At 39.8% G+C, this 27,952-nt stretch overlaps 1 protein-coding gene across 3 annotated transcripts; it reads right to left on the reverse strand.

The window, feature by feature from the left end:
* Window positions 1-1,557: 1,557 nt before the first annotated feature.
* On the reverse strand, window positions 1,558-27,952 carry LOC128607105 (NACHT, LRR and PYD domains-containing protein 3-like). Of its 3 annotated transcripts, XM_053623759.1 has the most exons (22): window positions 27,622-27,952; window positions 21,545-21,670; window positions 20,782-20,892; window positions 18,591-18,701; window positions 17,539-17,649; window positions 16,501-16,558; window positions 15,812-16,010; window positions 13,781-15,542; window positions 13,416-13,589; window positions 13,035-13,202; window positions 11,987-12,157; window positions 11,195-11,368; window positions 10,060-10,233; window positions 9,706-9,891; window positions 9,352-9,525; window positions 7,949-8,116; window positions 7,381-7,554; window positions 5,025-5,201; window positions 4,366-4,536; window positions 3,085-3,255; window positions 2,698-2,859; window positions 1,558-2,247 (listed from the first exon to the last, which is right to left on the reverse strand). In XM_053623759.1, exons 2-22 carry the CDS (start codon window positions 21,613-21,615, stop codon window positions 2,166-2,168), a joined length of 4,749 nt encoding a protein of 1,582 aa, XP_053479734.1. In that variant the 5' UTR covers window positions 21,616-21,670; window positions 27,622-27,952; the 3' UTR covers window positions 1,558-2,165. The 3 variants fall into 3 exon arrangements, with proteins under 3 accessions (XP_053479734.1, XP_053479735.1, XP_053479737.1); XM_053623760.1 differs by lacking the exon at window positions 3,085-3,255 and having other exon boundaries at window positions 27,622-27,951; XM_053623762.1 differs by lacking the exons at window positions 1,558-2,247; window positions 2,698-2,859; window positions 3,085-3,255; window positions 4,366-4,536; window positions 5,025-5,201 and adding an exon at window positions 5,330-6,868.

The raw sequence follows: 27,952 nt of genomic DNA on the forward strand, positions 1-27,952 counted from the left end.
TGGATCTTCTCAGGTTTGTTCTTATGTGCTGATGTTCCACCTTCGTGTTTCTGTTTCACGTGCTCGTGCATCACTGTGGTCCTCCCGTGCCGCACGAGCTCAGCTTTGAAGAACATGCACGTTACCGGCTTCTTTGCTGCATTTAATGTAAAATGCTCCCAGGCCTCAGAGGACTTGGGGCGCACACTTTTTTTCTGTATTCTCTGACATTTCACACGTGTTTCCGCCCGTGTTTTCATGAAAGCGATGTCATATGTAAACGCCCCCCTGTGACGTCAGCAGACCAACTGATCGATAGAGACATTCGTTACCGACGATTTTCATAATCGATTATTATCCATTTTATGTATTAGCTGTTGCAGCTCTAACTGAAATAAATTTGTGTTGAACTGAAAGAGATTGTAATTGTTAGACCACGGCCAGCAGATGGCACTGTGGCTCAGCGCCTGACGAGTCACGTGACATTATTTTGTGAAGGGACTTTAATTTGCCCCAGGTGTCCATGTTTTGGGGTGATTAGGTTTTCTATTTACACGCCTTGGTTAGTGAGCACTTCGCTCAGTATTATAGTTTGTATTGTTAGTTTTCATGCCTTGAATGATCTCGTTATATGCCACGATTCCGGTTTCTCGTTTTCTTTGGTTGTGAGTCACGTGGTTAATAAAGACTTTGATCTGCACCTGCATCCGCCTCCAGTCCCGATCCGTTACAGTAATGTTGTACCTGAATAAAGTAGTAAATATCCATATTAGGGGGAAAACATATGAACATAAGGGTTTAGTCAGTTATCTTAACTAGCTTAAATACAGTAGCATTAACATTTATTCATCTAGCAGCTCCAGGCTAACTTTACTGTACTCAATATACTCATACTGACATCAAGTACCTTATTACACACATTATGTAGTGATTTAACTCTGTGTATTAGTCATTCTAACAGATTATACCTTTTATTTACTTCATTTATACTTACAGCTGAGGGGAAAACTCCAAACTTCACTGTCACAATACATTCAAAACCAATTAAAATACTACAAACTCTTAGTTCTTAGGAGGGAGATTTTTTTTTTATTAAAAAATAAAAGCTCAATCTGAATCAATTTGTTTCAATGTCTTTATTGCAGGAAATGTGCAAAGGGCATGTTTCACGTGTTCCACATACTGCACGTGTCATTTTAACAAGTTTACACACATTAAATGTGATTATGAACGTGACCACTTCTTACTTTTAAATGCGTTACACTGTATACACACATCATTAACATACAGACATATTCATGTGTTAAATCTCTAACAATAACTGTATAGTTCACTGTTTTGAGGAGGAAAATAAAGATCTGAATGTACACTCATCTCTCCTTTTTGTATGTTGTGTACTGTATAGAAAGTGTGATCTAGTACTATTTGTTTTTGGAGGTGGGAGTGCTTGTGTAGCCCCTGTTTTGTTGCCTCTGTGTATTACTGGTGTTACTGACTTGCCTCCTATTCTGTTCTGTGATGTTATATAAACTGCCTGAAGGCTGACGTTCTGGGCTTGTGAAGTCAGTGATTGTCCCACTGCTGCCCTGGTTCTGCTGAGTGTAATCATCATCCACACTGCTTCCTACATTACTGTACACACTGCTTCCTACATTACTGTACACGCTGCTTCCTACATTACTGTACACACTGCTTCCTACATTACTGTACACACTGCTTCCTACATTACTGTACTCTGGATGTGAGTAGTTATATCATACACTTTCTGTCAAACTGTCAATCAAAGTAAAGTCACAAATGTGAGTGAAATGGTCGCACTGTAGAGCCCTGAGTTTATCTGCAAAGGTTTTTCCTGTTCGGCGTGATAACAACTACAACCTCTGTAGTGCTATTTAGCCACCTGTTAATGTCATGATTTCCCCTCGCGCAAGCGAAGCTCGCAGCTTCTGGAAACTCGTTTCTGGATTTTGGAATTACAAAATGACGTCATCCGTGCGCTGCTCTATGGTGACTGGCTGTAAGTTTAGGAAATGCTTCATTTGATCTGCAGTGGCGTTTTCTATCAGCGGAGGATGAACTTTAATCGTCAATATCGCAGTCGATCATGTTCATGTAATCGTGGGCCGTCAAAATCGTAATCGAGATCAATATTCGATTAACTGTGCAGCCCTAATCCACGCTGCTTCTTACATTACTGTACACGCTGCTTCCTCTCTGGTGCGTCTAGTACTACTGTGAAGAACCGTTTCACTCATGGATTTATTATATCTGTAAAATCAAAACAGAACAATAGTTTCAGCACTGTACCCTGTATCATTTCTCTTAGCCAGAAGCTATAGTATATCTGTATTTTATTATTAAAATCATATATCTCAATAGTTTAACTACATAAACACAAGAAATATGGCATAAAAGTAGAATAAACATGAAGGATGAGATTAGAAGTGCAGTGGTATTTCTGTGTAGAACAGAATCAGATCAGGTCAAAGTGCACTTCTATTAAATCAGATCCTCAGAAAGCTATTAGCATGCAGTGACGAGTTACTGTTGGGTTTAATTCTGATCCTAAATACTGAAGGTATATTCTGTGTGCTTCTGTCAGTACGATTACCAACATGCTGCTGATTTCCATTTACATTACTCTTACACAACACTCTTACACTTGCATTATATTCTACAGAAACTACACATTCTGTACTGTGTGTTAAGTTTACTGACCGTATCTGTCCTCCTGAACGCTTCAGTAACTCCTCGAGTTGTGTGACTGAATTCCCCAGTTTATTACCTCTCAGATCCAGATCTTTCAGATGTGAGGAGTTTAACTTCAGAGCTGCAGTCAGAGCAGCACAGCCTCTATCTGTTATTCTGCACTGATATAACCTGCAGAGAGAAAAGTTTTTAGTTTCTTTACCTCACAGGATTAAATAATGATGATGTAGGCATGTATGTAACAATGAGATGCAGAAATATAATAGTAAAGTACTTGTCTACATTGTTATTGTGTATTATAAAGATCTGTGTACGGTCTGTGAAAGACAACTCTAAAGTGTAATCCTGCATCATTATAAAGCTTCATTCAGTGTGTTTCATCACTGAGTTACTCACCGCAGTTTCTCCAGTTTACACTCGTGTTTCTTCAGTAGATCACAGAGCTTCTCCACTCCTGAGTCTCCTAGTTCACACAGACTCAGATCCAGCTCTCTGATGTGTGATGGATTTGTACAGAGAGCTGAAAACAAATCAGTGCAGGATTTCTCATTTACACTCCTCCGTAATCTGCAGAAAAGGAAACAGTGTTTATTCCAACATTAGAGAAAGAAAGGATATAGAAATGACTGAAGTAAGAACACGAACACATTTCTAAATCTCTGGTTTCTGTTCTTCTATCTTATATTCTTTCTTCTGGTTTTTACCAGACTCATAGGGCTGGGTGATAACTAAAATAATAATTATAACCATTAGGGGTTTAACAATATACAACATTTAAATACGATACGATTTCAATACAGAAAAAAGCACTGCCTGAATATGTGCCTTAGGCTTCCATTTTTAATTGATGAAAATATTTGAGATTATAAAAGGACAATAATTAAAATTTAATGACTGTGTTTATGTTCTAACTCTTAGAAGCGTAAAACAAAACATTAAATATAATGTAAGAAAATTAAACATATGAAAAAGAGTTTAACCTAATTTAAATTTACAAGATGTTTTCCTTCCCAAAAACAGTGATTAGTGTCTGTCAGGGATTAGTGCTGATTACGTGTCAGTCACTGCAGATCAGACATTATCACTTTAGTAGTGCAGAGTAGTGCTGTCACGATCCTGGAGTTTCCAACTTCGATACAATACCTTAAAAAATATCGATATTCCATACCACGGGGAAAATTCCCACAACATTAAGGGCATAAAATGTTAGATTTTGATTAAAAGATAAATATAACAGGGCTATAACATGACAACGAGGTATATTTTCACATTAATGAAAACTTCCTGAGGTAGTGCACTTGTTCATAAATGTAAATGTATCATATGAAAATGAATAAATAATTTAAAAAGGTAAACAAACTAATAAATAAATAAAGAATAAATAAATAAATAAATAAAAAATAAATAAATAAATAAATGAAATACACTTCCCAGTAGTGAAAGCACCTCAGTGCTATAACTACTGTATCTCTCTCACTACTTGTTCCTAATCCCACATCCTCCTCATCACCAGAGTTCAAATACATCTTTATTTAATCTTTATTACTGATAATAAATCTAATCTAGAGAGCAATTAGACACGTTAGTTAGACATTACTAGCTAGGACTGGTAAGAGCTTTGTTCTGGTTAGTGCTTTTTATTATAAAGCTGTTTCATCACATCACTGAGTTACTCACCGCAGTGTCTCCAGTTTACACTCGTGTTTCTTCAGTAGATCACAGAGCTTCTCCACTCCTGAGTCTCCTAGTTCACACCACCTCAGATCCAGCTCTCTGATGTGTGATGGATTTGTACAGAGAGCTGAAAACAAATCAGTGCAGGATTTCTCATTTACACTGTTCCATAATCTGCAGAAAAGGAAACAGTGTTTATTCCAACATTAGAGAAAGAAAGGATATAGAAATGACTGAAGTAAGAACACGAACACATTTCTAAATCTCTGGTTTCTGTTCTTCTATCTTATATTCTTTCTTCTGGTTTTTACCAGACTCATAGGGCTGGGTGATAACTAAAATAATAATTATAACCATTAGGGGTTTAACAATATACAACATTTACACTGTTCAATAGACTACAGAGGGAGAAAAGAAACGATAATTAGTGCCTTATTAAAAAATTAAATATACATGTATAATGTAATACTTTCTGAACCCACTGTATATACCTAATACACTGTAGTTTTATAATAATATTTATAATCATTTAAATATATTAATACATATTCAGAAAGTCTCTCTAAATGAATTATAAATGACTGAAGAATATTAAACTCCTAAAAGATTATTAGTGTTATAATAAATGTGGACTATTTAAAATGTACAGGTTAATTACTCACTTTAGTTTCTGCAGGTTACATTTAGGATTCTTCAGGAAATCACACAGATTTCTCACTCCAGACTCTCCTGCTTCATTCCAGTTTAGATCCAACTCTCTCAGGTGTGAAGGATTTAAAACCAGAGCAGAAGTCAAATGTGACCAGTCATCTTCTCTAATACTGCCTGCTTTATACAACCTGGAGAGAGAGAGAGAGAGAGAGAGAGAGAGAGAGGGAGAGGGAGAGTGAGACAGATGGAGAGAGAGAGAGAGAGAGAGAGAGAGAGAGAGGGAGAGGGAGAGTGAGACAGATGGAGAGAGAGAGAGAGAGAGAGAGAGAGTGAGAGAGGCAGAGAGAGGGAGAGAAAGAGAGAGAGAGAGATCCTGATCTCTGGTTACTGTCTGTGTAGTGTTTCAGCGGTTCTCCTGTTTTCTCCCACCATCCAAAAATACACAGAAAGGTGGATTAGCTACACTAAATTGCCCCCTAGGTGCTCACCCTGACCAGGATAAAGCACTTGAATGAAGGAATGAGTACACACACTCACAGCCTCACCAAAACTGGGCAGAAGATTGAAAAAAAACACCAGGTGATGGTTTCCCAATCCTCATCTGTCCAGTTTGGGTGAGTCTGTGTCCACTGTAGCCTCAGATGTGGTCTTCTGCTGTTGTAGCCCATCCTCAAGGTTGGATGTGTTGTGTGTTCTGAGATGCTTTTCTGCTCAGCATGTTTGTAGAGAGTGGCTATTTGTTATTTGGTTATACTGGTTACCTTCCTGTCAGTTTGAACCAGTCTGGTCCTTCTCCTCTGACCTCTCTCATCAACACGGCGTTTCCACCCACATACCTGACGCTCACTGGATGTTTTTTGTTTTCTGCACCATTCTGTATAAACCCTAGAGACTGTTGTGTGTGTGTGTGTGTGTGTGTGTGTGTGTGTGTGATCTCCCAGCACTTTCAGAAATACTCAAACCAATGCAACAGTCAAAGTCACAGAGATCACATGTTCCTCCGTTCTGATCTTTGATGTGAACATTAACTGAAGCTCATGATCTGTATCAGTATGATTTCATGCATTGTGCAGCTGCCACATGATTGGCTGGTTGGAAAATTACATGAACGATCAAGTATATAGGCGTTCCTAATAAAGTGGTCAGTGAGTGTATATAAAATAAGGCATGTTTTATATTATTAGTACCTTACTGCAGTCTGTACGAGTTCCACCTGAATTATGGACACGGTCATTTATTTCAAGGCCAGTCCGTGTGGAACATTAGTCTGTACTCATTTTTGTGGCTCTATAGCCGTGTATACTTCCGCTATTTTCTTGCCACAGGCTTTTCTTGACCTGGTAACAGGTGTATTTAATTAAAAATCTTGTACAGTAGCACTACTTGTATTGTTCTCCGCTTGATATATCGCTTTGCTTGTATTTCCTCATTTGTACGTCTCTGTAAAAGCGTCTGCTAAATGAATAAATGTAAATGTAAATAAATGTATTTGTGACATGAGACAGAATTAAAATTAATATATAAACACATATAAATATATAAACACAGCAGGGGCGCACGGTGGCTTAGTGGTTAGCACGTTCGCCCGGCGGGGGATTCCCGCTGGGGCCCTGTGTGTGCGGAGTTTGCATGTTCTCCCCGTGCTGCGGGGGTTTCCTCCGGGTACTCCGGTTTCCTCCCCCAGTCCAAAGACATGCATGGTAGGCTGATTGGCGTGTCCAAAGTGTCCGTAGTGTATGAATGGGTGTGTGAGCGTGTATATGATTGTGCCCTGCAATGGACTGGCACCCTGTCCAGGGTGTACCCCGCCTTGTGCCCCATGCTCCCTGGGATAGACTCCAGGTTCCCCGTGACCCTGAAGAAGGAGTAAGTGGTAGAAGATGGATGGATGGATGGATAAATACAGCAACATCGAATGTACATCGAATCCCATCCAAATAGGGCTATACTCACATCCTACCCTACTCCAAGGCCCCGCCCACACATACAGTATATAGATGTTTTAGAAAATGTATTTTTTCTCTGCACATTGGTCTCCCGTCAACAAAAAAAGGTTCTTCCAAGAAACGTATTTGAAAATGGAGAAAGAAAAACTATGTTAACTCTCATCTTCAGTGAGTAGTTTATGGAGCGAGTGAAAGTGAAGTGTGATCATGTGATCCTGCTGAGAGTGCACAGACAGAACGACACTCGCACATGGACGCTTCAATTCACAGCAGCTCACACTCTCTTAATAATCATATTGCTAATAATGTTTCACACGCTGAGGTTGGCCATTGTGCTCTCTGTTAATGACACACTCCACACACCAGCTAATTACAATAATGCATGGAAATACAGATCTATATGTTTATAGTTGTTCCTTACGTGAGTTTCTGCAGTCTGTAATGTGGATCCTGCAGCAGAGCCGAGAGATGCTTCACTTTGACGTCTTCAGGTGTGTTGTTGTTCAGATCCAGCTCCATGTGCAGTAAGGGGTTTCTTCTGAAAATGTTAGTAAGACACTTGTAGGCTTCCTCTGCATCAGCACTTTTCAACAACCTGTAGAGAAAAATGATATCAGCAGGTTAATAACTGTGTAATGAGAGCAATAAGGAACTGATTGTTATGTGCTTTAGCTGTGCTTCAGTTTGTGTTTTCAGTGTGTATCCTTATCCAGCTATATCTGTTACACAATCAGTGCACACTAATCCTCATTTCTTAATAAAATATTCATTATCAGTCTTTACTCTTACTGTTTATAACTGTTCAAGCACAAAACTCTATCCAGCGCTGTTTCCTGGATAATCAGCAAACCCACTTAACATTACAGTGTGATATAGTGACATCAAATCATTCAAATTAAACCATTCAGCAGAATTAATCATTTTCTAATGCTAAATGCTAAAGTGATAGAAATATAGCTGTTTATGGTTATCTAGATCTTTTTTCTCACCTCAGTGTCTTCAGTGTACAGTGTGGATCCTGTAGTACATCAGTGAGCAGCTTCACTCCTGATGCTCCAGGGTCGTTCCCTCTGAGATCCAGCTCTATCAGGTGTGATGATTTCAGAGCTTCAGCCAGAGCAGCGTATCCTTCCTCTGTTATTCTGCAGTCTGAAAGTCTAAGAGGATAAAAGTACAAATAATTATCTTGATTTTTTTATGTACAAAAGCTCTCTCATTCTGGGCAAAAAATAAATGTGAGTAAATAAAAACAAATGATAATTTTGCTCATTTTTGATGATTAAAATAATTTTCTACACTAGAAAACTGTTCTGATAATTTTCTGATTTAGATTTTTTCCAATGTCTGGAGAAAACATGATGAAAACATTATGATAAAACCATAACAGCACATCATTATAATTCATTTTGTGTCTGAAATCTGAGACTTTTGTTCACTGCCAATCCCAAATACACCCATGTAGTGTGACTCCCAAATACACCCATGTAGTGTGACTCCCAAATACACCCATGTAGTGTGACTCCCAAATACACCCATGTAGTGTGACTCCCAAATACACCCATGTAGTGTGACTCCCAAATACACCCATGTAGTGTGACTCCCAAATACACCCACGTAGTGTGACTCCCAAATACACCCACGTAGTGTGACTCCCAAATACACCCACGTAGTGTGACTCCCAAATACACCCATGTAGTGTGACTCCCAAATACACCCACGTAGTGTGACTCCCAAATACACCCACGTAGTGTGACTCCCAAATACACCCACGTAGTGTGACTCCCAAATACACCCACGTAGTGTGACTCCCAAATACACCCACGTAGTGTGACTCCCAAATACACCCATGTAGTGTGACTCCCAAATACACCCATGTAGTGTGACTCCCAAATACACCCATGTAGTGTGACTCCCAAATACACCCATGTAGTGTGACTCCGGCGCTCCAGTGTCTGTGTACGAACAGATGAAGAGGATTTCTGTGAAGTCACAGATCTGTCTCAGGACATGTAAATAAATTTATGGGTAATTATTTAGTTTAGTTTAGTTTATCAGTTATACATTATTTTTTTAGTAATAGATAATTACTTAAACAATAAGTATCAGTTACATGTCTTCACTTTCAGGAAGAAGGAAACAAGGGAATCCCTGACAAACACTGTGTATGTGCGGGACTTGCAGAGTGCCCCTGTGTGCACAGGAACAGAATAAAAATACACACCTGCACACACTAAACTAACACAAACTCCTCTACACTCGCATCACAAAAAAATGAACATAACTAAAACAAACAAACAACAACAATAAAAGATGTACATAATTTAGATAACTGTAGGAGTGTTACATGTAATTACGTGTCTGGATAACGGATGAAGTGTGTATTAGACGTTACCTCACAGTCTCCAGTTTACAGTCTTTATTCTTCAGTACTGCAGAGAGCAGCTTCACTCCTGAATCCTGAATCCTGTTCTTACTCAGATTCAGCTCCCTCAGGGTGGAGGATTCTGATCTGAGAGCTGTGAGCAGAGCTGAACATCCTTTCTCTGTCAGATTACACTCACTGAGCCTGAAAGCACAATTAATCACACTTAACTGTGGGTTTTTCTTTAGCAGTTCTGTAGCAGAGGGAGGTCTTTTCTCCTCAAACTACTCATCACTACTGAAAAAGACATGGACACTAGATGAATGATTGATAACCTAAAGACAAACCATTCAGCACAGATTTATACATCATTCAATTCCTTACTGAAGTTTTTCAGGTCTGCAGTGTGGATCCTCCAGTAGATCCTTCAGTAAAGCAGAGAGTTGCTCTACTCCTGAGTCTCCTTCTATTTTCCCACTCAGATCCAGATCCGTCTGCAGTATCGGGTTTATACCCAGAACTTCACTCAGATGATCATAAGCTTTCTGTGCATCAGGACTTTTCAGCAACCTGTAGAGAGAGAAAGAACAGAGAAATGCTAACACTAATTATATTTACACCAATGCAGTGGTACTTTTCAGTAATTGTTTGGTCCATGGTGGAAAACTAAACAGTAAAACTTTACTAATTACTCAGAATTAAGGCTGTATTTTACATGTACTGGGGGAAAGCGCTCACCTCAGTGTCAGTTTACATTCTGTATCATTCATCAAACTCCTAATCTCCGTCATTCCCGATGCTCCAGGGTCGTTCCCTCTGAGGTCCAGGTTTATCAGGTGTGATGAGCGGTTTGACTTCAGAGCTTTAGCCAGAGCAGTGTATCCTTTCTCTGTTATATTACAGTCTGAAAGTCTGGAGAAGGAGAATAAAGTTCATCATTCTCGGGTGGGTTTTGGGAAATGTTCATAATGCTTTGTTAACTTGTTCATGAGAATGTTCTTTCATTTAATTTCCAGAAACCCTTCATTACTAATGAAGCACATAAACTTGTTTGTAAATGACATACACCTAACAAGTTTTATTCACGTAGAATTTATCTGGAGCTTGCACGCAGTTCTACCTCAAAAATACAACGGTCAGTAATTTCAGTTCAAATAAATACTCACCGATCCATTTTCCTGAACAGATGTTATTCAGGCAGTTAATTAATGATCCAGGCACATTAATTAGTTCACTGGCCAAATTACGACTTTACCAATTAATCCACATTTCCATCACTCAAATAAAAAGATATATTTTTATTTCTGTCCTAATGCTGTGTGATTGAATATAAACCCACTGTCCATCTCAGTGACGGTCAGCAGTGGTGTGCCCAGGGTTTAGTCTTATTATTTGGTGCACAACAAATGACCACAATAATATATACAATAACTTCATATTTTCTCCAAATACAATATCGTGTTGCAGGTGTTTGGTAAAATATTGAAAATATCTTTAACATTGCCCTCTATGAAACAACTTGCTTTGCAAGATTAACTTTTAATATTAGTAAACATTTTCCTCATAGTTTCCCTCTAACTGTTTTTCTTTTAAAATAATATCATTTCTTCAATCACTTCCAATACAATGTCATTTCTTTTGTAATTTTGGCCTAAATCTCTGATAATGAAGGCTGTTGGGGACACTCGCAAGACAGGTTCACATGTAACATACGTTCTGTGTTAATCTGTTCATTACTGAATACGATTCAGTGTTATTGGGAAACACACCCCTGAATGAGTTCCTGACTAATCTATTCCTACATGCTACAAATATACTTATAGTGAAGTAAAAATGTCAGTCATCTAGTAATGTATACTATTAAATGACTCACACAAGCTTCTGGAGTTTGCAGGATGAACTCTTTAGTAGAGTAGAGATCTTCTCCACTCCTGGATTTCCCAGTGTGTTCTCACTCAGGTCCAGCTCTGTCAGGTGTGAAGGGTTTGCAGTAAGAGCTGATATCAGATCAGTACAGCCTCTCTCTGTAATACCGCTCTTACTCAGCCTGCACATAGAGAACACCGCTGAGATAAACGTCTTCAAATAGAGTACAGATAACCCACCATCATGAACATGGAAAATGGAAAACACTGCTATGTCCAGGGTTGTACACACAGTGCAGTGGACTGTTTATCATCACTGTGTCAATGTGCATTAAACTTCCATCAGAGCCTCAGCAAATCACATCAAATCCAGAACCTTCAGTGCAGCAGAACTGATTCCAGCAGGAGTTTATACACCATGGTAAGAGAACTTTATAGATTTAAATATGAACACAGAGAAAAATATTCATTCCTTCATCTTTAATATGAGATTTATCCTGATCAGGGTGGTGGTGGATGCAGAGTCTATCCCAGGAACACTGGGCATGAGGTGGGAATACACCCTGTACTCCAGTCCATCACAAACATTCACACACTCATTCACACTGAGGGAGAATTTAGCACAGGGAGGTGGGAGGAAACTGGAGAACCTCGAGGAACCCACAGGGAGAGCATGTGAAACCTCACACAGACAGTCCCGAGTTCAGGATCAAACCAGGAACCCTGGAGCTGCGAGGCTTCAACACTACACCACTACCACCACAGAGAAAAAGATTAGGTGCAGAAATCAGACCACACACCTGAGTCTCTCAGGTCTGCAGTGTGGATCCTTCAGTAGAGCAGAGAGCTGCTTCACTCCTGAGTCTCCAGATATTTTCCCACTCAGATCCAGTTCTCTCTGCAGTAAAGGGTTTGGACCCAGAACTTCAGTTAAAGAAGCACAGGCTTCCTCTGCCTCACTTTTCAACAGACTGCAGAGAAAACACACAATACAGTTACACCTACAGGTGTAGGTCGGGGGGTCAGGCTCAAACTGTGCCCGGGCCACATCAGTATTTTTGTGAGACCCTGAAGGACCGTAACTGAAGTCTTTATATATTCTTTTACTTATTTAACATGTTCTGTCAATTACCACAAATAACCTAGACTGTAAAATCATTAGAATAGGATTATTAGGAAAAAATAGAATATGTTATTTGTAAGGAAAAGAAAGGGCTGTTAAAGTGTGCACACTATTAGGTATTAACTTTTATACTGATTGTATAAAATGTTTCTATAAATGCATTCCTTTCTTTATCACATTTTATTGGATAGCAGCTGCTGTGATAAGAAAATGTATTTTACAGTAATGTTACCAATTTAACTGTTCAGATTAGAAAAACAATCATGGTTTTATTTTGTATATTTCTTCATCTCTCAGAAGTGAATTTCAGGTCACATCACTGCCACACAACACACGACTGGTTGTTAGACGCGAGTGTGAATGATATAAAGAGCAGCACACAGGTGTTGATTGTAATCTGTGTTTCAGCTCTGTGACAGGAGTCAGTGCACGCTGTACAATGGCAGTCGCTACACTACAGGTCTGCTGTGAATTCTGAATAGTGTCACAGTGTTGAGCAGTAGTGTGTTACAGGCCGTTTCAGTATTTTATTAGTTTATATGGATCAAATGAAACGAGGCTGCAGGCCAGATTCAGATCCTATTTACCACACACGTACTTGCGTAACATCTAAATTATAAACATATTTAATATTTAATGGTAACACAATCATGAACACATTTTCATGAATATTTTCTTCACAATAATAATGATAATAACGTGTTTGTTATGTATAATTTGCTCACCTCAGTGTCTCCAGTGTACAGTGTGGATCCTGTAGTACATCAGTGAGCAGCTTCACTCCTGATGCTCCAGGGTCGTTCCCTCTGAGATCCAGCTCTATCAGGTGTGATGATTTCAGAGCTTCAGCCAGAGCAGCGTATCCTTCCTCTGTTATACTGCAGTCTGAAAGTCTACACAAAGGACAAAATAAATCCTTGCTTATTATTCCACTTCTGCAGATACATTTTTATAGTTCATGCACTTAGCACCGACCCCCATCATATTCTGTTTTTCCTGCTGTGAGTTTCTTGTTAGTAATGTTGGCAGCTCTGCAACAAGTAAAGCTAGAGATGTTGTATAATGTACAAACATTCTCTCTCTCTCAACAGGAGAGATGAACTGACCTCAGTTTCTCCAGCTTACAGTTTGGACTCTTCAGTCCAGCACAAAGCAGCTTCACTCCTGAGTCCTCCAGAGGATTACTGCTCAGATCCACCTCAGTCAGCTTGGAGGATTCTGAGCTGAGAACTGTGTGTAAAGCCGAGCAGCTTCTCTCCGTCAGGTTACACTCGCTGAGCCTGAAAGGAGAAAATGTCACATCAGAAAATGTATCAGATGTTGGTATCGGTACCAGTATCAGTAACAACGCTGCCCTATTTAGGATGAATAAATTATAAAGAGTAGTTAGGCGTATTGCTGTGAAATCCACTCAGAACAGCTCCTCTCATTCCTAAACACTGAGTCTAATAGAGAAACAGCTTTTACTTACAGAACTCTTGTGGCTTCCCGGACGACTGGTAGCAGTCTCTTAAAGCATTCATCTGACTTTATGAACTTCTTTAGCTCAAACACTTCCAGATCCTCCTCTGATGTCAGCAACACAAAGACCAGAGCAGACCACTGAGCAGGTGAGAGTTCAGCTTCAGAGAGACGTCCTGAGCTCATGTAGCTTTGGATCTCTTTCACTAGTGAATCATCATGTAACTCGTTCAGACAGTAGAACAGATTGACGGATCTCTCTGGAGATGGATTGTGTTCAAACTTGAACTTGATGTACTCAACTATGTCCTTTTGACAGTCAGAGCTGTTTCCTTTGTGTGTCAGCAGACCTCGAATGAGCTCCTGATTAGACTCCACTGAGAGGCCCAGAAGGAAGCGGAGGAAAAGGTCCAAGTGTCCGTTGTCACTCCATAAGGCCTGATCCACTGCACTCTTGAGGAAGTCAGACATTTCTGATATGTTGAAAAGACCAGAAAGATCAGTGGTTTGTTCTTTTGTTGGGTTTTTGTCAAGGAAGCAGAGAAATGCATATAATGCAGCCAAAAACTCCTGGACACTCAGATGCACAAAGCTGAACATCTTCCCCAGGTGGAGTCCAGACTCTGCTCTGAAGATTTGGGTACACACTCCTGAGTACACTGCCACTTCTCTGACATCAATGCCACACTCTCTCAGGTCTTCCTCGTAGAACATCAGGTTTCCTTTCTCCAGCTGTTGGAAAGCCAGTTTTCCCAGTGTCAGGATACTCTCTCTGGTCTGGGGAAGATCAAGGTCACAGTTCTGATGGTACTTTTGGTCCTTGTGTTTGATTTGAAAGATCAGGAAGTATGTGAACATTTGAGTCAGAGTCTTGGGGATCTCTCCAATCTTTGCTTCACCCAACATTCTCTCTAGAACAGTGGCTGAGATCCAGCAGAAGACTGGGATGTGGCACATGATGTAGAGGCTTCTGGAAGACTTCATGTGTGAGATGATTTTATTGGACAGGCTCTGATCACTGATCCTCTTCCTGAAGTACTCCTCTTTCTGAGGATCACTGAACCCTCGTACCTCTGTTACCTGGGCTACACACTCAGGAGGGATCTGATTGGCTGCTGCTGGTCGAGTGGTTATCCAGAGGTGAGCAGAGGGAAGCAGATTCCCCTTGATGAGGTTTGTCAGCAGCACATCCACTGAGACTGACTCTGTCACATCACACAACATCTCATTCTTCTGGAAATTTAGAGGAAGTCGACACTCATCCAGACCATCAAAGATGAACAGGACTTTGTAGGCATCACTGTCTATTACTTCCAAGTCCTTAATGTCAGGGAAAAACTGATGAAGAAGGCTCATCAGACTGAAGGTCCCCTGCTTCACCAAATTCAGCTCTCTAAAGGGAAGTGGAAACATGAAGGTGACGTCCTGATTCGCTTTCCCTTCAGCCCAGTCCAGAATGATCTTCTGCACAGAGACTGTTTTTCCAATTCCAGCTACTCCTTTAGTCAGCACACTTCTGATGGACTTGTCTTTAAAGAGCTCATTACATTTGATGGGTGTCTCCTCTGCTGCTGGTCTCCTGGACGCTGTCTCAATCTGTCTCACCTCATGTTCTTTATTGACGTCTCCACTCCCACCCTCTGTGACGTAGAGCTCTGTGTAGATCTGATTCAGAAGTGTTAATGTCCCATGCTGTGAGATTCCTTCATTAATTCTTTTACATTTATCTAGAAGTCTGGATTTGAGCTTTCGCTGATACACAGAGGCCAGCTCTAACAAACAGGAAAAAAGTGATGGTCATTATTGTAATGTATGGATACTATCCACAGTGTGAAGATCAATATTAGTCACAAACTGGAATTCATTCCTAATAAATACATAAATATGATGTAAAAGAACCAAAACATTAGGATTATCTCTGGGTCATTTATTTGATTAAAAAACTGTATTCATTAGGATAAAAATCAGTATGAAAATATAGACCAGTGGCCCAGTGTGTAATTTAAAGTGATAGAATATCGTAATAATCTAAAGCTCTTACTGATCTGCAGTGTGTGAGCGAGATCTTTCTGCTTCATGTTCTTCAGGATGTGCAGTGTGATCTTCAGCACACCCTCTCTGAAACAGTGCAGATCCTCCTCCTCCTCCTCCTCAGAGCATGCTGGGAAATCAGCACTCAGTAGCTTCTTGAACCTGTTCAGCTCATTCTTCAACAGAGTGATGACTTTGTTCTCCAGCTCCTGATTTAAACAACACAATAACATCAAATTACTAAATAAATCAATAAAATGCTACATAATCTGTTATATGATTTTATACCGCACTGCTGGTGAATTCTGGATTCTGATTGGTCAGAAGGTGTTAACTGGATTCATTTTCTCATTCTAATATGTTTCTATAGTAACAGCTGATTTACAGGGACTTGTACGGAGAACGCTCCACATAAATAGATTTTAAAATATGAGTAATTGTTAATATAGTAAAGATTTCTGTAAGGAGATGTTTATTTAACATTTATGGAAGGAGTCTCCAGTGTCAGCACTTTGTACGTCAGAGGTAAAGCTGTAACTTTAAAACAGACTGAAATGCACTTTTGTCTGATTACACATAATGCTGCTGTAACTGTAAACTGTTTACTATAAACTTCACTATAAATTACTTTAATCTACTTTTTAATTTCTAAAGAAGTGTATATTAATTACACACACACACACACACACACACACACACCTTGAATATGGACTCCATCCGATTTCTGCAGTTGAGTTTTGGTTTCTGTTTTTGGTTTCTGTGGATAAATAAACATTGTAAATTATTATTATTTTTTTAAACCTCAGACACATCCTACAGCTCTGATCCACACAGCTGTGATATCTGAACCCCTGAAACTCCACACACACACACACACACACACACACACACACACACACACACACACACACACTCGGCTCTTATCATGGGAGAACTGGCTTCGGGCACAGGAAAGCCAGCAATGGCACTATAATGTGTGTTTCCAGTTGGGACAATTTGCACCAGGAGATAAAGCACTTGTTTACCTTCTCACCTCTAGCTCCTAATTACTTATGATTACTGACAAGCAGCAAGAGTCCTTCAAGGTCACATGTTGGGTTGGGGAAGTCGGCTATGAGAGGGGATACATATGGTAGATTCACCACCACAATTTCCTCAGACAGTGGTGGTTCCTGTTGCTCTGGCAATGATGGTGGCAGAGAGAGATGAGCTGTCGCTCAGTGCAAAAACAGTGGATCTCACTCAGAACCCATTTGGACACCATCTCTAATCCTCGTACGGAGCAATTTGGACACTAGGTTAGGTTTGGGTGTTGCACTGATCTAATGGAACACAACACTGAGACTCCTCTGACCTCTAACCACACCCCCTTTGTGTGTGTGTCCAGCCGTACTGCTTACAGGAACACAAAAGAAAAGTGGTTCAGAATGAGTTGTGAAAATGCTAGCTATTAGCATTAAATAAATCTGTCCTACAGTGGCTGGAACAGCCCAAGCCTGAGTGTTCAGTCACGCCTTGTACTGACGAGCTTCTGGAACGCCTGGGTACAGCTCGTTTTTATTCTATCCTGGAGTTTACCAAGGGCTATTGGCAGATTCCCTTATTGACAAACTTTTCCTTTTCTACCCAGAAACCACAGGGGTGCTAACTTTTGCACTCACGTGTAGGCATAGCACATACAGTATATTAAACCTACATGACACAAGACTAGAATAAGTGAGAAGAACAGAGGAATACCTTTCCACAGAGGATGTTCCATCTGTAAAGTTGAGAGGAAGCGGCAGTGAGCGGTCACTCTTATAGGACACACAGCTGGATACAGGCGAGAGACGCCTTTCCTTAGTTTCACTAGAACGAAGAAAAAGTTGTTTTAGATATTTTATCTATAAATATAGTGATTTATATCTTAGGATGACATTATGTAAATACAGCTACAGAATTTCATACTCCTTTACATATCCTCATTTGAAAGGAGCCATGTCCAGAGCGCAGTCAGTCATTACACTGCACATCTGGAGCAGAGCAGAATAAACACCTTGCTTGAAGGACTCTCAGGGGCTTGGTATCTTGGCAGTATGGGATTTATATTTTCAACCTTCTGATCAGTAGTCTAGAGTCTTGAGCACTGAGACACCACTGTCCTAACTATGCTAATGTACACTTACTGTTAGAAAGGCTTAATACCCTAACAGTGTGCTGGGCTTTAATGACTAAGTGCTTATTAGAACCGCTGGCTCCTTTAGGCCAAGACACCGCCATTATGAGCTTCTTTAGAGAGGAGAACACATGGGGCTCTCCTGGATGTGGTGCAACTAGCAAACAGACATATTTTTGGGAGAGGTGCTGTCCAAAGTAAATTTACTAAAATGTAGTAAAAGTTTCACAGTCAGTTATGTTGTGTAACTATATCATTAGAGAGAAATTCATCAAATCCATGTTCCAAATCAGATGCCAGAGTGATATAACTGGTCCATTGCTCCTTTATTTAAAGTCTCCAGAGTGCCTAATGGGGTACAGTAGTGTGCCATCAATGTCCCAGTGACTGAACATCATGACGTGATCGAGGTATTTAGTGGCCACGTGGCCTGTTAAACTCTTGGTGCATTTCAAGGTAGATAATTATGTGCTGGAGTGCATTATAATGCATTAAAAGTACATGCTCGACTACTTCTAAAACTTCCTTCATTTAACACCATCTCATATCTCATGTTATGAATAGGAAGAACATGAATAAATATGAATAGGAACAAATGAGAGGCTGTGATTTTAATGGGCAGGATAAGGAATACCTTTCCACAGAGGATGTTCCACCTTTAAAGTTGAGAGGAAGTGGCAGTGAGCGGTCACTCTTAAAGGACAAGCAGCTGGATACAGGAGAATTTGACCTTTCCACAGTTCCCCTAAAGAGTAGAGGAAAAATTGCTTTAACGAGTCTATCTACAAAACACTGTGATGCAGATCTCAGGATGCTTCCTGACGCCCTCAGATTGTATAATTATTAATCAGCTGCTAAAGCAATAATGCTGCTATACAGTGGCAAGAAAAAGTATGTGAACCCTTTGGAGTTTCAAGGTTTTCTGAATAAATTTGTCATAAAATGTGATCTGATCTTCATCTAAGTCAGGGGTATTGACAAATATAATGTGTCTAAAATAATAACACAAAAAAAATTTCTGATCTTTCATGTCTTTATTGAACACACTCATTCAACATTCAAAATGGCAGTGGAAAAAGTACGTGAACCCTTAGAATTAATAACTGGTTGACCCCCCGGCAGCAATAACCTCAACCAGGTGCTTCCTGTAGCTGTGGATCAGACCTGCACATCGTTCAGGAGGAATTTTAGCCCATTCTTCCGGCAGAACTGCTTTAGCTCGGTCATATTCTTTGGATGTCTCATGTGTATGGCTCTCTTCAAGTCATTCCATAGCATCTCTATTGGGTTGAGGTCTGGGCTCTGACTCCGCCCCTCCAGAAGCTGGATTTTGTTTTTCTGAACCCATTCTGTTGTGGACTTGCTCCGGTGTTTTGGGTCGTTGTCCTGTTGCATCACCCAACTTCTACACAGTTTCAGCTGACGCACAGACTTTCTCACATTATCCTGAAGAATTGTCTGATATACTTGGGAGTTCATCTTCCCCTCAGTGATTGCAAGCTGGCCAGGCCCTGATGCAGCAGAGCAGGCCCAAATCATGACGTTTCCTCCACCGTACTTTACGGTCGGGATGATGTTTTCATGATGATATGCCGTGCCCTTTCTACACCAGATGTAGTGCTGTGGGGTTTTTCCAAATAGTTCAATCTTAGTTTCATCAGTCCACAAAACATTTTGCCCATACCGCTGTGGAGTGTCAATGTGCTCTTGTGCAAACTTCAGGCGTGCAGCAATGTTCTTTTCAGTAAGCAGTGGCTTCCTTCGTGGTGTCCTGCCGTAGATACCCTGCTTGTTCAGTGTTTTACGTATTGTAGACTCATGAACAGAGATGTTCGCCAGTTCCAACGATGCCTTCAAATCTTTGGCCGTTATTCGGGGTTGTTTCTTTACCTCATTGATCAGTCTTCGTTGTGCTCTTGGTGCCATTTTGACTGGGCGCCCACTTCTTGGTAGAGCAACAGTCCCAAAGTGTCTCCATTTGTAGAATGTTTGCCTAACTGTAGACTGGTGAATTTCTAAAGTCTTTGAAATCACTTTGTCACCCTTGCCAGCTTTATGTGAATCAACATTTCTTGATCGTAGATCCTCTGAAAGCTCTTTTTGGCGAGGCACGGCTCACATAAGCGTGTGCTTCTTGTGCAGAGCAAACTCCAAAAGTTTGAGGGGTTTTTATCAGACAAAGTAGCTGTAGTCCACACCTCCAAACTCATTTTCATAACGAGACTCCAGGTGTGCTAAAACCTGACTCCAATGAGCTTTTTTGAGGTCATTAACTCAAGGGTTCACATACTTTTTCCACAGGCACTATGAGGTTTTTTTGGTTGTTCTCAATAAAGACATGAGGGATCAGAATTTTGTTGTGTTATTATTTTGGACACATTATATTTGTCAATACCCCTGACTGAGATGAAGTTCAGATGACATTTTATGACAAATTTATTCAGAAAACCATGAAATTCCGAAAGGTTCACATACTTTTTCTTGCCACTGTATATAACTTTTGCCCACTGACATCCTGAGTGCAGTTCTGTAAATCACCTAACAAGAGAATTACTATTATGTTACTATTATTATTATTATTATTATTATTATTACTATTATTACTAGGGAATAATTATGAATAGTGATACTACTAGAACAAATTTTCATAGCAGTTCATAGGAGCTGTGAATTTGATACCAGTAAATTATAGATTTACTAATTAATATTAAATCAAGTAAATTCAGCACTAAATAACATTATATTGAAGCCAACATCAATTCCCCTCTCTGGAGTCATTTCTAAAGATGTTCAGAGAACTGAATGAGAAGAAGAAAGAGGAATACCTTTCCACAGAGGATGTTCCATCTGTAAAGTTGAGAGGAAGCGGCAGTGAGCGGTCACTGTTATAGGACACGCAGCTGGATACAGGAGAAACTGACCTTTTCTTAATTCCACTAAAGAACAGACAGAAAGGTATTTAAGCAGTTAATGTAGTAAATTGTAGGGACCTCGGGATGCTAAACCCCTTCAAACTGTATAAAGACACATCCAAACCTGGCACTTCCCCTCACTGCCACCAGAGGTCTCTGTTTCACCTTTCTCCTCTTTTAAATTGTCATTAATTATTACATTACTCTGACTTTACCACGCAACTCTACTGGTCTTAGTTCTGTTGGTTCTGTTCACAGAGATTTCCAGACCTGTTCTTTCAGTTTAACAGTTTTTTGTTTTTTTAACACACCCCTATACTTCCTACTAGCATACATTTGATCATAACATGTAAAACCCTCGCATTTAACCGTTACCAGTATGTTGCTAGTTCACTACTAGTTTTCAGATTTGGTCCCATTTGTTGACCATTTATTAAGCGTCTCACAGTACTCATTCTTCATTTTTTTCTTAAACATTTTTTAAACACTGCTTTAAAAAAAAATAATAACATTAAATTCTGTACAATATTTCAGTCAGACCCTCCTCGATGCAGAACTTTTAATAAATCCTTTATAAATTTAGGTTAGTGTATGTAGATTTCCTTTTTTTTTTTAAATTTAGAACAATCAAAGGTATCAGTAGATTATATCACATTTTTGCATTCTACATGTTTACCTTTGGATCTTGTGCTGCTCCTCTTGATGACTCATTTCAGATGTTCTGAGTTCCTCACACTCCCCCGACATTATTTCAGAAAGTCTAATGACTGCTGTCTCTTAGTATTAGTTTAGCTGAGTCCTGCTGAGATAACAACAGGGGAATATAAAATTGGCATAAATAAATTATTAATATATATACACTGTATAACCCCAATTTTATTTAATTATTACACACACACACACACACACACACACACACAGTATCTCACAAAAGTGAGTACACCCCTCACATTTTTGTAAATATTTGATTATATCTTTTCATGTGACAACACTGAAGAAATGACACTTTGCTACAATGTAAAGTAGTGAGTGTACAGCTTGTGTAACAGTGTAAATTTGCTGTCCCCTCAAAATAACTCAACACACAGACATTAATGTCTAAACTGCTGGCAACAAAAGTGACTACACCCCTAAGGGAAAATGTCAATGCCATGGTCGACCAAAGAAGTTGAGTGCACGTGCTCAGCATCATATCCAGAGGTTGACTTTGGGAAATAGACGTATGAGTGCTGCCAGCATTGCTGCAAAGGTTGAAGGGGTCGGGGGTCAGCCTGTCAGTGCTCAGACCATACACCGCACACTGCATCAAATTGGTCTGCGTGGCTGTCGTCCCAGAAGGAAGCCTCTTCTAAAGATGATGCACAAGAAAGACCACAAACAGTTTGCTAGAGACAAGAAGACCAAGGACATGGATTACTGGAACCATGTCCTGTGGTCTGATGAGACCAAGATAAACTTATTTGGTTCAGATGGTGTCAAGCGTGTGTGGCGGCAACCAGGTGAGGAGTACAAAGACAAGTTGCCTACAGTCAAGCATAGTGGTGGGAGTGTCATGGTCTGGGGCTGCATGAGTGCTGCCGGCACTGGGGAGCTACAGTTCATTGAGGGAACCATGAGTGCCAACATGTACTGTGACATAGTGAGGTAGAGCATGGCCGCAGGGCAGTATTCCAGCATGATAACGACCCCAAACACACCTCCAAGACGACCACTGCCTTGCTAAAGAAGCTGAGGGTGAAGGTGATGGACTGGCCAAACATGTCTCCAGACCTAAACCCTATTGAGCATCTGTGGGGTATCCTCAAACGGAAGGTGGAGGAGCACAAGGTCTCCAACATCCACCAGCTCCGTGATGTCTTCATGGAGGAGTGGAAGAGGACTCCAGTGGCAACCTGTGAAGCTCTGGTGAACTCCATGCCCAAGAGGGTTAAGGCAGTGCTGGAAAATAATGGTGGCCACACAAAATATTGACACTTTGGGCCCAATTTGGACATTTTCTCTTAGGGGTGTACTCACTTTTGGTGCCAGCAGTTTAGACATTAATGGCTGTGTGTTGAGTTATTTTGAGGGGACAGCACGTTTACACTGTTACACCAGCTGTACACTCACTACTTCACATTGTAGCAAAGTGTCATTTCTTCAGTGTTGTCACATGAAAAGATATAATCAAATATTTACAAAAATGTGAGGGGTGTACTCACTTTTGTGAGATACTGTACCTTTCAGCATTGATGGTGCTTTTCCAGATGTGCAAGATGCCCATTCCATAGGCACTAATGCACCCCATACCATCAGAGATGCAGGCCTTTGAACTGAGCACTGATAAAAAGCCGGATGGTCCCTCTCTTTAGTTTAGAGGACGCGGCCTCCATGGTTTCCAAAAAGAATTTCAAATTTCGATTCGTCTGACCACAGAACAGTTTTCCACTCTGCCTCGGTCCATTTTAAATGAGCTTTGGCCCAGAGAAGACGGCAGCATTTCTGGATCATGTTCACATATGGCTTCTTCTTTGCATGATAGAGCTGTAACCAGCGTTTGTGAATGGCACGGTGAACTGTGTTCACAGACAATGAGTTCTGGAGGTGTTTCAGAGCCCATGCAGTGATTTCCATTACAGAAACATGCCTATTTTTAATGCATTGCCACCTGAGGGCCCGAAGATCATGGGCATGCAATGTCAATTTTCACCCTTGTCCCTTGTGCACAGAGATTTCTCCAGATTCACTGAATCTTTTGATGATATTATGTACATGTCAATAGAAATGAAAGGATTCTCTGGGCTTAAAAAGCATTGATTTATGAAGACAATGAAGTTGTTGCTGATTGCGTTGGTTAGCAATAATCATAATTTCCACATGCTGATCTTTTTTTCCACCCACCGCTGGAAGGCTATTGATCTGAATTTGAAACCAGGCCAGTCATGATCACCTTTTTGGCAAAATTTACATTTTCACTTTTAAGTAAAAAACAACTCATAAACCTGTATTAAACTTCTTAAGGAAATTAAGGCACAGTTCTCCTATTGCTTATACGTGTCATATAACAGATTTCAAATGGAACGTTTCAAATGCAGTTCCCACAAACTGCTCCACAAGAGAGCAAGAACAGAGCTTCAACCGGAGACCCACGAGTCAGTCCAACCGTCGAGCTCCAGCCAGAAGTCAATCTCATCTCCAGAGCTCCAGCATGAGACCTACGAGGTGGTCTGACCTGCTGAACTTCTGTCGGACGTCAACATGGCAACCTCAGCTCCAGAACTCCCGTCCACGAGGTGGCCTCCCAAGTCAAGTTCCTGTCCGAGGTCGACGAGGCAGCCTCCCAAGAGAGTGACCTCCACTGAGGACGTCGTTCTGCCTCCGTGCAGCACGGAGGACATCGCTCCACACACAAGAAAGGCAGACGAGACTGCCTACCAAGTCAAGCCCCCCTCTAAAGCTGACGACACAACTTCCCAAGCCTGGGTCTTGCCTAATGACCCTGCCAAACCAGCCCCAGTCTCATATCTGCTCTTCGAGGAACCTGCTACTTGTTGGACCTGAGGGGCTGTGTGAACATTTTGCCCAGAGGGCAAGGACCTCCCGGGGAGGGAGTGTTTTTTGGCACTTGGCACACTTGAGGGGGTGGCGACTCCATTTACCAGAATGCACCATGAACTACAAACATGGCCAATGACTACAACTCCCAAAGATACACACTGTCATATCACCTTCTCTTGAGAACTAATCCACACCTGTTGCCAATTACAATCTCAATCACACCACACTACTTAAGACACTCTTACACACAAAGCCAATCAGTACGTTTACAACAATAATCCGATATTAATCCGATCAATGAAAGATTTCAGTACAATGTAAGGAAAGAAACAAAATAAGCAGACCATTTACCACTTGGTTACAAGTAGATGAAATACACGTATTTTGGTGACTATATAGTAGGTGTAATACACATATTTTGGTGACTATATAGTAGATGAAAAACATGCATTTTGGTGACTATATAGTAGATGAAAAACATGCATTTTGGTTACTATGTAGTAGGTGTAACACGCATTTTAGTTACTATATAGTAGATGAAATACACGTATTTTGGTTATTATATAGTAGATGAAATACACGCATTTTGGTTACTATATAGTAGATGAAATACACGTATTTTAGTTACTATATAGTAGATGAAATACACGTATTTTGGTTACTATATAGTAGATGAAATACACGTATTTTGGTGACTATATAGTAGATGAAATACACGTATTTTGGTGACTATATAGTAGATGAAATACACGTATTTTGGTGACTATATAGTAGATGAAATACACGTATTTTGGTGACTATATAGTAGATGAAATACACGTATTTTGGTGACTATATAGTAGATGAAATACACGCATTTTGGTGACTATATAGTAGATGAAATACACGTATTTTGGTGACTATATAGTAGATGAAAAACACGTATTTTGGTTACTATATAGTAGATGAAATACACGTATTTTGGTGACTATATAGTAGATGAAATACACGTATTTTGGTGACTATATAGCAGATGAAATACACGTATTTTGGTGACTATATAGCAGATGAAATACACGTATTTTGGTGACTATATAGCAGATGAAATACACGTATTTTGGTGACTATATAGCAGATGAAATACACGTATTTTGGTTACTATATAGCAGATGAAAAACACGCATTTTGGTTACTATATAGTAGATGAAAAACACGCATTTTGGTGACTATATAGTAGATGAAATACACGTATTTTGGTGACTATATAGTAGATGAAATACACGTATTTTGGTGACTATATAGTAGATGAAATACACGTATTTTGGTGACTATATAGTAGATGAAATACACGTATTTTGGTGACTATATAGTAGATGAAATACACGTATTTTGGTGACTATATAGTAGATGAAATACACGTATTTTGGTGACTATATAGTAGATGAAATACACGTATTTTGGTGACTATATAGTAGATGAAATACACGTATTTTGGTGACTATATAGTAGATGAAATACACGTATTTTGGTGACTATATAGTAGATGAAATACACGTATTTTGGTGACTATATAGTAGATGAAATACACGTATTTTGGTGACTATATAGCAGATGAAATACACGTATTTTGGTTACTATATAGCAGATGAAAAACACGCATTTTGGTGACTATATAGCAGATGAAATACACGCATTTTGGTGACTATATAGCAGATGAAATACACGCATTTTGGTGACTATATAGCAGATGAAATACACGCATTTTGGTGACTATATAGTAGATGAAATACACGCATTTTGGTGACTATATAGTAGATGAAATACACGTATTTTGGTGACTATATAGTAGATGAAATACACGTATTTTGGTGACTATATAGTAGATGAAATACACGTATTTTGGTGACTATATAGTAGATGAAATACACGTATTTTGGTGACTATATAGTAGATGAAATACACGTATTTTGGTGACTATATAGTAGATGAAATACACGTATTTTGGTGACTATATAGTAGATGAAATACACGTATTTTGGTGACTATATAGTAGATGAAATACACGTATTTTGGTGACTATATAGTAGATGAAATACACGTATTTTGGTGACTATATAGTAGATGAAATACACGTATTTTGGTGACTATATAGTAGATGAAATACACGTATTTTGGTGACTATATAGTAGATGAAATACACGTATTTTGGTGACTATATAGTAGATGAAATACACGTATTTTGGTGACTATATAGCAGATGAAATACACGTATTTTGGTTATTATATAGTAGATGAAAAACACGCATTTTGGTTACTATATAGTAGGTGTAATACACGTATTTTGGTTATATATAGTAGGTGTAATACACGTATTTTGGTTATATATAGTGGGTAAGCAGGCGGTTTTGTACGCAGCGCACGGCTTGACTGTATTTGTTAAATCTCCGGCTCTCAGCTCCTCACTGAACAGAGCAGACACAGAGAGAGGAGACAGTGCAGCGGGAAAGCAAGACCTCGCGCTTGCAGGATAGTACCGGCCATGTTTAGAAAGTCGCTAAGGTTTTTCCAAAAAGTAGCTAAATTTGTCGCTAGGTGCTTTTTTTTTTTTGTTGCAAAAAAAGTTGCTAAAGGGGTCTGAAGTCGCTAAGTTGGGAACACTGGGCTGCACTGAGGGCGAGATAAAAGGCCGCTAAGCTCCGCCCCTCCCCAGGAAAAAGAAAATACAGGAGAGGGAACACGGGGGTTTTCTATTTATGCACATTCTATTTGAAAAGCAATAAAATACACCGAGAACCTAAATGATGATCTGTCTGTGTTTATCTTTCTTGAAAACAATCTGCGCCCCGAGTTGAGAACCGCTGATTCAGAAGCCTTCAACTTTTCAGTCTAAAATGGCGCCGAGTGCTATATCTAAACAGGAAGTGGCGTCGTGTTTATTTCTGCTTATTGTGTGTGTTAGAGATAAAGAAGAGAGAGTGGAAATATGTCAGGAATTGTTATAATGAATATGAATATTATTCCCTCTTTAATAAATAACAGCTGTAAACTTTACACACTGTGTGTAAGAAACACAGCAGGACACACAGGTCTGTTAACTTCCCTCAGGTTAAGTTACTGCGTCACACCGCGTTATTCAATAAAGATTAAAGTCAGCTGTGGAAGTGAACACAGAAATGTTCTTTATTTAGTAAATAATGCTAAAACTGACATATTACAGCTTTATATTCATGTACTCACTGCGATTCTGTTCCAAAGAGCTTCGTGTTTTTCTCGGTACTTGCTTTCACTTTGACTTTTGAGTCATTTCCGGTGGAGAAAAGGCGGAGTTTCAACTACAACTTCTTACAGTGTAACATCTCTCTCTCTCTCTCTCTCTCTCTCTACAGTGTAACATCTATCTCTCTCTCGCTCGCTCTCTTTTTACAGTGTAACATCTATCTCTCTATCTTTCTCTCTCTCTCTCTTTTTGCAGTGTAAAATCTCTCTCTCACACACCCACACAAACATACACACACACACACACTCCACTTTATATAAACAGAGATGTAACAGGAGCAGGAACTACACA

The sequence above is a fragment of the Ictalurus furcatus genome, chromosome 4 (genome assembly GCF_023375685.1).
Source record: "Ictalurus furcatus strain D&B chromosome 4, Billie_1.0, whole genome shotgun sequence".
In the NCBI taxonomy this organism is placed as follows: Eukaryota; Metazoa; Chordata; class Actinopteri; order Siluriformes; family Ictaluridae; genus Ictalurus; species Ictalurus furcatus.